At 46.3% G+C, this 12,745-nt stretch overlaps 1 protein-coding gene across 2 annotated transcripts; it reads left to right on the top strand.

Moving 5' to 3' along the window:
* Nucleotides 1-404: 404 nt before the first annotated feature.
* On the top strand, nucleotides 405-12,654 carry cdhr5b (cadherin-related family member 5b). 2 transcript variants are annotated; one of them, XM_031564733.2, is made up of 15 exons: nucleotides 405-586; nucleotides 1,066-1,244; nucleotides 1,350-1,403; nucleotides 3,587-3,676; nucleotides 4,183-4,272; nucleotides 4,844-4,945; nucleotides 5,118-5,294; nucleotides 5,478-5,568; nucleotides 6,271-6,368; nucleotides 6,591-6,797; nucleotides 8,274-8,387; nucleotides 9,021-9,087; nucleotides 9,594-9,812; nucleotides 11,078-11,253; nucleotides 11,761-12,654. In XM_031564733.2, the coding sequence occupies exons 1-15, from the start codon at nucleotides 493-495 to the stop codon at nucleotides 12,256-12,258; spliced, it is 2,256 nt and encodes a 751-aa protein (XP_031420593.1). In that variant the 5' UTR covers nucleotides 405-492; the 3' UTR covers nucleotides 12,259-12,654. The 2 variants fall into 2 exon arrangements, with proteins under 2 accessions (XP_031420593.1, XP_031420594.1); XM_031564734.2 differs by lacking the exon at nucleotides 9,594-9,812 and having other exon boundaries at nucleotides 406-586.
* The last annotated feature ends 91 nt before the right edge of the window (nucleotides 12,655-12,745 follow it).

Here is a 12,745-nt window from a genome sequence, read left to right as displayed (position 1 = left end):
ATCGCCCTTACAGTCAAGAGTAATAAAGTGATACACAGATGACCATTCCAGGACTTGATCGTCCATGACTTTGATTGCATGCAATTCATCTATGCATCCAAATCCAATAGATCATGTAGATTTGAACTGCTTTCTTCACTTTCTGATATGGGAGGGTTCACCCTATCATAATCCAACAATTCCTCTTTTAAAAATCCAAAGTACATTTGTGTTCACCTGTTTATGTCTCAAAGGAAACCACCCCAGTCCAAAGGCAGTAGCTCTGTCCGCATAAGGCCAATAAACCCTGACTAGCCTTCCCACCAGCAGATGTGTTTTCAGTTTTTATAGAGGTGAAAGTCCAGCTCAGATGAGCTCTGGGCCATAAACTTTGATAAGACAGTCAGTCTCACTCAACGCGAGAGCTTTGCCTCCATTTTCCTCCTCTGGCTCCTGTAGGAGAGGTTGCTGTGCGTCAGGACTGCTCTCCAGACGTGTGCTTCTCCAGCAGGCATGACCCGTCCGGGCCTCCGCACCCCAGGGACCCTGATCCCCGCCGCCCTGCTCCTGCTGACCCTCCTAGGGCAATGTCAGGCCCAGCAGACCTGTGAGTAGCCCTCGGGGCAGTTAGGTGCTGTGGCGCATGCAGCTCTGGGTAGGGTAGATAGCCCTCGAGGGAGTAAGGTGCTGTGGCGGATGCAGCTCTGGGTAGGGTAGATAGCCCTCCGGGCAGTTAGGTGCTGTGGCGCAGGCATCTCAGGGTACAATAGAAAAACTCTCTTGTCTTAATAGATATGAAAGCGCTATCATCATTCCTCTCTATTAGTCATTCTTCCTGTTGTTGTTGTTGTTGTTGTTGTTGTAGTTGTTCCAGATCTGACCCTTCTAAGACATATTTTGCTTCTAGTGGCATGAAAGTGCTGCTGGTTTGTTGGTTGAGGTGTCAGTTAATTGTGCTGTGAATTGTGAGGCCACACTGAGAGGGTGGGGGAGGCTGGAGCATGTCGTGGTCTAGGGTCTGACCCTGACCCTGACCCTAACCATAACCCTAAGCCTAAACCACTGTTTGCTGTCCTTCTTTTGTAGTCTGCCAGCTTCCCCCTGGCGATCAGGTCATCCAGTTGCCTGAAAACACGGCATTGGATGCTGTTATTACCACGATCATTGTTCAAGAGGGGGTGGCTCTCACCCTCGGAGACGACTTCGGAGGGACATTTGCCCTGACAGGACCAAGGGTCGTCCTGAAAATAGGTTTAGACTATGAGGTACATGTTCATTAAATGATAGAATATGTTAGTAAAATTATTTAATGTGATTTTTTTATGGCAAATGAAGGATGACTTGCTTTCACTTTGATAATATTGTTCCAGACTTTGAAAGATTATCGTCTGGAGATTGGGTGTGCCAAAGAAGCTGAGACCGTCGTGAGTGACATTTTAATTTCCTTCCTCTGGTCATTCAAGTGTCAGATTAGAAACAGTTGCCTCTGTGTGCAGTTAGTGATCATCACACCCGGATGCTAACGCACTAACGACAGACACACGCTCATGACAGACACACACTAACGACAGACACACACTAACGACAGACACACTAACGACAGACACACACTAACGACAGACACACACTAACGACAGACACACGCTCTTGACAGACACACACTAACGACAGACACACTAACGACAGACACACGCTGATGACAGACACACTAACGACAGACACACACTAACGACAGACACACACTCATGACAGACACACACTAACGACAGACACACACTAACGACAGACACACATTAACGACAGACACACGCTCATGACAGACACACACTAACAACAGACACACATTAACGACAGACACGCGCTCATGACAGACACACACTAACGACAGACACACTAACGACAGACACACACTAACGACAGACACACGCTCATGACAGAGACACACTAACGACAGACACACACTAACGACAGACACACACTAACGACAGACACACTAACGACAGACACACACTAACAACAGACACACACTCATGACAGACACACACTAACGACAGACACACACTAACGACAGACACACTAACGACAGACACACGCTGATGACAGACACACACTAACGACAGACACACACTAACGACAGACACACACTCATGACAGACACACTAACGACAGACACACACTAACGACAGACACACACTAACAACAGACACACGCTCATGACAGAGACACACTAACGACAGACACACGCTAACGACAGACACACACTAACGACAGACACACTAACGACAGACACACACTAACGACAGACACACGCTCATGACAGACACACACTAACGACAGACACACTAATGACAGACACACGCTGATGACAGACACACACTAACGACAGACACACACTCATGACAGACACACACTAACGACAGACACACACTCATGACAGACACACACTAACGACAGACTCACGCTAATGACAGACACACACTAACGACAGACACACGATCATGACAGACACACATTAACGACAGACACACACTAACGACAGACACACACTCACGACAGACACACACTAACGACAGACACACATTAACGACAGACACACGCTGATGACAGACACACACTAACGACAGACACACACTAACGACAGACACACACTAACGACAGACACACTAACGACAGACACACACTAACGACAGACACACGCTCATGACAGACACACACTAACGACAGACACACACTAACGACAGACACACTAACGACAGACACACTAACGACAGACACACACTAACGACAGACACACACTAACGACAGACACACGCTCATGACAGACACACGCTAACGACAGACAAACACTAACGACAGACACACGCTAACGACAGACACACACTAACGACAGACACACACTAACGACAGACACACACTAACGACAGACACACACTCATGACAGACACACACTAACGACAGACACACACTAACGACAGACACACACTAACGACAGATACGCACTAATGGCAGACACAGCCAACCATAAGGTTTAGCTTCCTTGTTAGCGTGCCAACGCATGGACTGTTTTGTCAGACAATGCAGATGTCAGAAGGAACCTAAATAGTTTATTGTCAAGCTGTTAGGGTAGGACTAGGGCCAGCTACAGCTAACTACTATGGGGACTACACACAGCATGACCGACAGACTTAACATGTGGACATTAGGACGTTTTATTGAACAATTACAAATGTTCAATAAAAATGATCAACGAAAAAAGTATAAATATATAATAGAAGCATAACATATGCTGATTGCACACTCCCTCTCTCTCGCTCTCTCTACCTCTCCCTCTCTATCTCAATTTTTTTAAGCTGTTATTTTAAGGTAAAATTGCTAATCCTAACCATAACCCTAAAGTGCAATTGCTACATACTGTTCCTTTAATGCTAAACTGTGGTATTTAATCATAAACTGTGGTATTTAATGCTAAACTCTGGTATTTAATCATAAACTGTGGTATTTAATCATAAACTGTGGTATTTAACAAACTCAAACCTGTAGCTGCATTGAATTAGAAGTCCTCCTGGTGGTATGGCTGGACACTGATTGACTCTCCCCTTCACCCTAGGCTGCCATTAGTGTCTTAATCGTCGTGGGGAATATAAATGATAACCCTCCAGTATTTGAGAAGATGACCTATGAACTGGCAGTCAATGAGGTGAGCACACACTCATTCAGCATGACATTCCCATGGCAACGAGGTGAACACACACTCATTCAGCATGACATTTCCATGGCAACGAGGTGAGCACACACTCCTTCAGCATGACATTCCCATGGCAATGAGGTGAGCACACACTCCTTCAGCATGACATTCCTATGGGCCTGTTTATGATGCACCAGTTACATCCTCAAATGACTCATGGAAATGCTGCTAGATCTGATGTGTGTGTGTAGTTCTGACATGACTGATATATGGGTAATGTTCCTGATGTGTGTGTAGTTCTTATGTGTGTGTAGGTTCTGATGTGTGTGTGTGTGTAGATCTGATGTGTGTGTGCAGTTATGATGTGTGTGTAGTTCTGCTGTGTGTGTGTAGGTTCTGATGTGTGTGTGTAGGTTCTGATGTGTGTGTGTAGCTCTGATGTGTGTGTGTAGTTCTGATGTGTGTGTGTGTGGGTTCTGACATGACTGGTATATGGGTAATGTTTCTGATGTGTGTAGCTGGTTGCTGTGGAAACAGAGGTCGGCCGTGTGACTGCCACTGATCTTGATGGATTGGGCTCACTGTATTACCGGATCGTGCCCCCCCAGGTAAGATTGCCCCTCTTACACACTTTACACGCGTACCTCACACATACCCCCCCCCCCTCACAGAAACACACTCTTGTCATACCAAAATCCCCTCACAGAAACACACTCATCTAACAGAAACACACACATCTCACAGAAACACACTCATCTAACAGAAACACACACATCTCATAGAAACACACTCTTCTCACAGAAGCACACACATCTCATAGAAACACACACATCTCATATAAACACACACATCTCACAGAAACACACTCATCTAACAGAAACATGCATGTCTCACAGAAACACACACATATCACAGAAACACACTCATCTAACAGAAACACACTCATCTCACAGAAACACACTCATCTAACAGAAACACACACATCTCACAGAAACACACTCATCTAACAGAAACACACTCATCTCACACACTCACAGAAACACACTCATCTAACAGAAACACACACATTTCACAGAAACACACACATCTCACAGAAACATGCACGTCTCACAGAAACATGCACGTCTCACAGAAACACACACTCATCTCACACTGTCTATGTCCATTTTGTTCGAACAGGAATACTTTGATCTGCAGAACATAAACCTGCCGGCCATCAAGGTGAAGAAGCGCCTTGATTATGACACTATTAAAAAAGTGGAGTTCACTGTGGTTGTCCAGGTGAGTACAGAGCTAATCTCCTCTCAATCTCATGATGATGAAGCCCCATCACTCTTACAAGCACTGAACCACTTGGCTCAACTCCCTGTTGAGAAGAAGGCTCCAAGAAATGGAGAGCCTTGTGTGTCTGTGTCACTGCGTAAAAACATGTGTGCTGTTTCATTGACTTCAGGACACACAGACCTCGGCCCCACCATCTTTTAGCGCTACCACTACAGTCATCATCAACATCTTAGACATCGACAACCGGCCGCCCTGGTTTCAGCCCTGTGTTGAGACTGATATCAACCTTGCCAAAGTCTGCATCAACTCAGGCTACCAGGGAAAGGTCACTGCAACACAGCAAGAGGTAAATTGACGTCATAGTTCCTGGTGTTTCAGTACCAGTAGGCGATATGTGACCAGTAACCATTGGTCCAGATGTGACCAGTAGGCCGTATGTGACAGTAACCAGTAGGCCGTATGTGACAGTAACCAGTAGGCCGTATGTGACAGTAACCAGTAGCTGAGCCATGTATCTGCTCCTGTCCAGACTGGCACTCTGCCTTTACAGCCGGGACGCCTTCATGCTATGGACGGCGATAAGGGCCTCGAAGCAGCGATTTCCTACAGATTGCTGAGTGGTGAGTTCACCCTTAGTCTATAGGACAGGCTAACGTGCTCCTGCCACTCGAGCAGGTGGTTGCCAAAGTCACGTGTTGAAGGAGCACACATGCAGTGGACTAGAGCCTATCTGCACTGTACTATAGGCTACGTCACTTTGGGTGAGAACATCATCTGACTTAATTAATGTAGATGTATAACCGTAGCTTCTCATGTACTGTATTCTTATTGGTGAGATATGTGACACTGTTTATTGTGTTTGATGCAGGAGATGTTATACTATTAAGTGGATCACACCACGATGACCACATGCTGCGACAAATATGCATCTTGTTGTGTTGTCTTTACTTCACTTGCAATTACTATTTATGGGGTGACAGTGGTTCAGGAGGTAGAGGAGTTTAGCAATTGAAAGGTTGCTAGTTGGATCCCGACTCCTCCTCACCAAGTGTCGAAGTGTCCTTGAGCAAGACACTGAACCCCTAACCGCTCCAGATGCGCAGGTTGGCAACTTAGAGAGTAGCCTCCGCCATCGATGTATGAATTGATAGATGTCTGAGGCTTTAATGTGTAAAGCGCTCTAGTGCTCTATGAGTAGAAAAGCGCTATATAAATGCAGTCCATTTACTAAACATTCCTGTCGTTTGGCAGAACGTAATTCTACTCTAATTCTACTCTTTTCTACGCTATAATTCTTCCTTGTGTCTGCCTGTGGTCTTTAGGAAACGTGAATGACATCTTTGCCATCAACCCAAACACTGGAGATATTACAATGCAGAAACCTGTTGATGTGGCAGGTCCTATTGTTCTGACAGTTATGGTAAAGAAACCCCACAAACCATCTTCTAAACCATTTTAAGATACAGTAATCTCTCTTTTGTCGACTCTTTAGCTCTTTTACGTCCTTGAAGGTCGGTGTCATTTACACGATAATCACAGTAGAAAGTGACAGAAGCTTTTAAACTTTTTTACTGTTGTGTGCCGGCTTGCAGGCTTTTCGTGTAGCTGCTGTTGTGTGATGGTATGACCTAACCCCTTACAGGCTTATCAGACGACCAATCCAGATCAGTTCGCCACGACAACAGTGGTGCTGGAGGTGAAGAAGATGAGCCTGCATCCACCCCGGTTTGACAAGGACGCCTACGAAGGCTACATCTCCTTGGACGCAGGCGTGGACAGTCTGGTGCTGGAAGGGAAGGACTCCAGCAAACCGCTCAGGGTGCAGGCCACAGACCAGGACTTTGCTGATGTGAGCACCTCTGACCTCTGACCTCTGACCTCTCCATATGTTCAGTACATTTGCTCAGCACATGTAGCCCAGGCATTTATCAAAAAAGGGGCACTTAAGTATGTTTGTCTCAGTCGGGAACTAAAGTCTGGTTGTCTCTGAGAGGAAGTAAAGTCTGTTTGTTCAGAGGGGAACTAATGTCTGGTTGTCTCAGAGAGGAACTAATGTCTGTTTGTCTCAGAGCGGAACTAAAGTATGTTTGTTTCAGAGAGGAGCTAATGAATGTTTGTCTCACATCAGAGTAATGTGCATGGGGTAGTGAAGCTTCCGTGTACGCAAGTAAGAGCCTTTGAGTGTTTCCATGATGCTCTGCAGAAGAATACTAGTGGTAGAACTGTTAGAGAGTTCTAAAAGTGTCCAATGTCTGTGTGTGGAATGTTAGCTTTTTTGCCTAGTTAATTGTGATGCTGTAAAGCCACTGTGTCAATCCATGTGTTAGCTAGCATATCTCGGCACTGTTAGTGTATGTATCACGTCAAGGTAAGACCTGCCTTCCTTTTGCCTTGTTCTGCGTGTGTTCCAGTGGCCCTGCATGGGGTCATGCAGGGGATGGGGCACAGAAGTTGCATTCAAACTGAGATCTCCGTCTCGCAGGGAAGTCTCCCTGGCTAGCTTGCCACAGTGGGTGTGTCTTGCAGGGAAGTCTCCCTGGCTAGCTCGCCACAGTGGGTGTGTCTCGCAGGGTAGCTGAATTCCATCTTGGGGGAATTAAAGTCAATCTGACCCAGGAACTAAAATCAGTTTGTTGCACAGTAGAACTAAAAACTGTCTGTCTCCCAGAAGGCGGGAAGTGTGTTGTGTGACAAAGTGTGTTGTGTGAAGTGTGTTGTGTGAGGAAGTGAAGTGTGTTGTGTGAGGAAGTGAAGTGAAGTGTGTTGTGTTGTGTGAGGAAGGGAAGTGTGTTGTGGGAGGAAGTGAAGTGTGTTGTGTTGTGTGTGTGAGGAAGTGAAGTGTGTTGTGGGAGGAAGTGAAGTGTGTTGTGTTGTGTGTGTGAGGAAGTGAAGTGTGTTGTGGGAGGAAGTGAAGTGTGTTGTGTTGTGTGAGGAAGTGTGTTGTGTTGTGTGAGGAAGGGAAGTGTGTTGTGTGAGGAAGTGAAGTGTGTTGTGTTGTTTGATAAAGTGAAGTGTGTTGTTTGAGAAAGTGAAGTGTGTTGTGTGTGTGAGGAAGTTAAGTGTGTTGTGTTGTGTGAGGAAGTGAAGTGTGTTGTGTGAGGAAGTGAAGTGAAGTGTGTTGTGTGTGTGAGGAAGTGAAGTGTGTTGTGGGAGGAAGTGAAGTGTGTTGTGTTGTGTGAAGAAGTGAAGTGTGTTGTGTGAGGAAGTGAAGTGTGTTGTGTGAAGAACGAGGCCTGGGCTCTGTAAACCGGCAATTTTATTGTTTTGGCGCAATATGAATAGAATGGAATGGAATTGAACTGAACTGTTTGTCTGTGTCTCACAGGGGGTGAATCCTGACGTGACGTATGAGGTTCAGGACAACAGTGACTTCACCATCACAGAGCAGGGCTTCATACTCATGACAAGGAGTGTCCCTGCCGGCCCTCTGTCCATCCAGGTAAAGAGCGTCCTCTTCCCTATCTGTGTGTGTGTGTGTGTGTGTGTGTGTGTGTGTGTGTATATGTGCGTGTTTACATCTAAATCCATGTGTGTGTCTAAATTTGTATGTGCTTGTGTGTGATGTGTGTGTAAATTTTAATCTGTGTGTGTCCGTATGTCTGTCTGTGTGTGTGTGTCTGTGTGTGTGTTTGTGCATCTAAATCCATGTGTGTGTCTACATTTGTATGTGTGTGTGTGAATCTAAATATGTGTTTGTGCATGTGTGAATCTTAATCTGTGTGTGTCTGTATGTCTCTGTGTCTCTGTGTGTGTGTGTGAATCTAAATATGTGTTTGTGCGTGTGTGAATCTAAATCTCTGTGTTAGTGTGTGTGTGTGTGTGTGTGTGTGTGTGTGTGTGTGTGTGTGTGTGTGTGAATCTAAATCTGTGTGTGTGCATGTGTGTGTGTGTGTGAATCTAAATGTGTGTGTGTGCATGTGTGTGTGTGTGTGTGAATCTAAATCTGTGTGTGTGCACGTGTGTGTGTGTGTGTGTGTGTGTGAATCTAAATCTGTGTGTGTGCACGTGTGTGTGTGGTATGTGTGTTTGATCTTGTGTAACCTGTGAGCCCTGTTCCCTGTGGTGTCTCCAGGTCCGTGCTGTGGACGCGGTCAGCGGTCAGGAGGATGTGGCTGCTGTGCAGGTGGAGGTGGCACCAGGTGAGAGGGGTGGGGCTGGGTGCAGGTGGAGGTGGCACCAGGTGAGAGGGGAGGAGCTGGGCCTACTGCTAACACATGCCTAACACTCACTCAGGAATAATCATTTTAATCGCAAACATTTTGACAGTTTGTTTTAAAATAATGTTTATTAATGTTATTCATAATAAATAGTGTTTATAAATTTGAAGAGAAATGGGACACTTTATGGGACTGTTTTTTTTTATTAAGTTTTGCCTGCCTATCAGCTAATGTTCCTTCAGCCTATCCGCTAGCTCAAAAGCTTGAATGCCTAAATTAAGACGTATTTGCCTTGACTAAGTAAATATACTGGACACACTGCCCCCTATCTGCTTGGGGTGGGAGTATGAAATCATTTAGCTCGCTATCCAGCAGCTGACCGAGTCAGACTTGCATTTAGCCCCTTCAAAACCAAACCAGTTCATGGCTGCTGCTCCGCTTGCTGCTCTGCCTCATGCTTCACGCCTGTGTCCCTGATATTCCTTCAGAGACGCCAACTACTACAGCTATGCCATCTACGACTGCAGACACTTCAACGGCCACCACAGACATGTCAACGGCCACCACAGACATGTCAACAGCCACCACAGACATGTCAACAGCCACCACAGACATGTCAACCGCCACCTCAGAAGTCATGACTAGTAGTGCCTCCCACATAACTTCACCTGAGAGCTCAGAGCCAACCTCTCCACAGAGCACAACAGGTGATAGTACAGTCTCCTCTGGACCTTCCTATAACTCAAATACCTGTGGACACGCACGCACGCACGCACGCACGCACGCACGCACGCACGCACGCACGCACGCACGCACACACACTTTACTTCAGAAGCTGCTCTTCAGTCTATTGCTTGCAATCAATCACTGGAGTAGGGTCTGATTCCCCAAACAGAGATCAGAGAGATCAGAGAAATCTTACCTGAGCAGTCGTGATCGTGCATGCTGGGGTTGGGTCTCCTAATCTTACCTGAGCAGTGTTGATCATGCATGCTGGGGTTAGGTCTCCTAGTCTTACCTGAGCAGTCGTGATCATGCATGCTGGGGCTCCTAGTCTTACCTGAGCAGTCGTGATCGTGCATGCTGGGGTTAGGTCTCCTAGTCTTACCTGAGCAGTCGTGATCGTGCATGCTGGGGTTGGGTCTCCTAATCTTACCTGAGCAGTCGTGATCGTGCATGCTGGGGTTGGGTCTCCTAATCTTACCTGAGCAGTCGTGATCATGCATGCTGGGGTTGGGTCTCCTAGTCTTACCTGAGCAGTCGTGTTCGTGCATGCTGGGGTTGGGTCTCCTAATCTTACCTGAGCAGTCGTGATCGTGCATGCTGGGGTTGGGTCTCCTAGTCTTACCTGAGCAGTCGTGATCATGCATGCTGGGGCTCCTAGTCTTACCTGAACCTCTTTGACAGCCAAGAGAATATTATGTTATGGATGGGTAATAGCTTCCTGAAGCTTGACAAAACCGAGACAGAGGTTCCCCTACAGCCAGTGCAGACATTAGCAAGGTCCTCTCACCCATTACAAACCCATTGCATTCCCTGGATTGTTTGGTGCTATGGGTTAGGGTTAGCGTTAGCGTTGGGGTTAACCCTAGGTGCTATGGGTTAGGGTTAGCGATGGGGTTAACCCTAGGTGCTATGCGTTAGGGTTAGCATTAGTGATGGGGTTAACCCTAGGTGCTATGCGTTAGCGTTAGCGCTGGGTTTAACCCTAGGTGCTATGCGTTAGGGTTAGCATTAACCCAAGGTGCTATACTCTTTTTAGTACATTTTAGTCCAGTCTGAGGCTGTTTTTTATTTGTGGTTCTGTGGTTTTGGTCTACTCTTAGTTTTAACTTGGTCTTTTATTGTCTATTACCGTGTTAGTGCTTTTATTTGGCTAAACTTTATCCTCTATTTTTTTGGTTGTATTTTTTTTTTTTTTTCCATTTGATGTAATTTTTCCTGTCTGGTGTGTTTGTGTGCTGTGCTGCAGAGGGCCCCAGGGTCCAGGCTGGTGCGTATCGCACGGAGGACATGGCGGCTCTGGGGGCGTCTCTAGGCGTCCTGCTCCTCATCTGCCTGCTCTTCATCACCCTCATGGCCGTCCACATCAAGAACCACAAAACAGACTGGAAAAAGCTCAAGGAAGTCAGCCATTTCCACAACAATGTGAGTTTCCATATTAGCACATTCTATGCCATCTGACTAATTTATCATGCCAAATCTTTATCCTAGCTATCTATGCCATCTGTCTAACTTATCATGCCAAATCTACATACCAGCTATCTATGCTAAAACGTATCATGCTAAATCTTTAACTCAACATGCCCTCTGAGGACACACTCATAGTCCCTTAGTGTGATAGTGTACACTTGTAGTTTTGAAGTGGGATTATTGATATGTGTGCCACATGGTGCAGTAGAGGGGTTAAACAAACATACACACTCACACACACACACACACACACACACACACACACACAACCACACACAACCACACACATGCATGTGTGCATGTATACACACACACAGAACCACACACACGAATGTATGCATGTATACACACACACATACACACACACACATACAACCACACACACGCATGTATGCATGTATATACACACACACACATACGGTTGTGACTATATCTGTTGTGAATCCTCCCCCCATGTGGCAGCTGGCCGGGGTTGCTCCAGGGCTGAAGAGTGGAGTGCAGTACTCTAACGAGGGCTTCCAGAACACCGGCGACTCGGGCAGCACACGCAGCTCCAGATACTCAGATGAACCAGATCTGATGATGGACAAGGTCAAGCCCAGTAAGGCCCGTGCAGTTGAGGCGCCGGTCACCCGGTCCGTGGCGCCCCAGCTTGGGATGGTCCTTAGCGACGCCAGCAGCCTGGCTGAGAGCAGCACGAGCGAGGGGGGCAAGGAGGTGAAGCCCATCCTCACCAAAGAGAGAAAAGACGACGAGGGCTACAAGGCCGTCTGGTTTAAAACAGACATTGACCCCAACGCCAAGGAGGAGGTGACCATCATCCCAGAACGGGCTGAGCAGGACGACGATGACGACGTTGATGATGTTAACGAAGTTGACGACGATGCCGACGATGAAGACAATGAAGACAATGATGACGCGTCTGTGGGTGGTTATTACCCACAAACGTCTGACTTGTAAATTCAGAGAACAGCTGAGCTCCATCTCTACCTTAACAAAGACTCCAGAACTATCAAACACTGGGTCATCTGCCTGATTAAGGGCATGTCTGCTGATTAAAACAAGCCCCGACCCATACCCTAACTGTAACGCAGGCCCTACATATTACTCTACTCTACGCTTTACCCTTTTGTAAAAATGTATATCTCAGTATTGTATAGAAATTATTTTTGAATTGTAATACAAATAGCACAAGGTAATTACGAACATTAAGGCACACTTTGTTTGTATAAAATCCAATAATGTTAAACTATAACCAAACCTATAACCTATAACTCTTAAATGGCTCAAATTCATTCATTCATTCAACATAAAATTCCATGATAATAAAGAAGCCAGATATGGCACACAACTGGAGCTGTGATGTCTGATGAGCTGTGTTTCATAGTGCCCCTCATAAACGGAGATAGTAAAGAACTGGACAGCTGTTACCGCGGCAACCCCTCGT

Source organism: Clupea harengus, chromosome 3 (assembly GCF_900700415.2).
Source record: "Clupea harengus chromosome 3, Ch_v2.0.2, whole genome shotgun sequence".
Classification (NCBI taxonomy): Eukaryota; Metazoa; Chordata; class Actinopteri; order Clupeiformes; family Clupeidae; genus Clupea; species Clupea harengus.
This window is presented reverse-complemented; position numbering and strand designations above follow the sequence as displayed.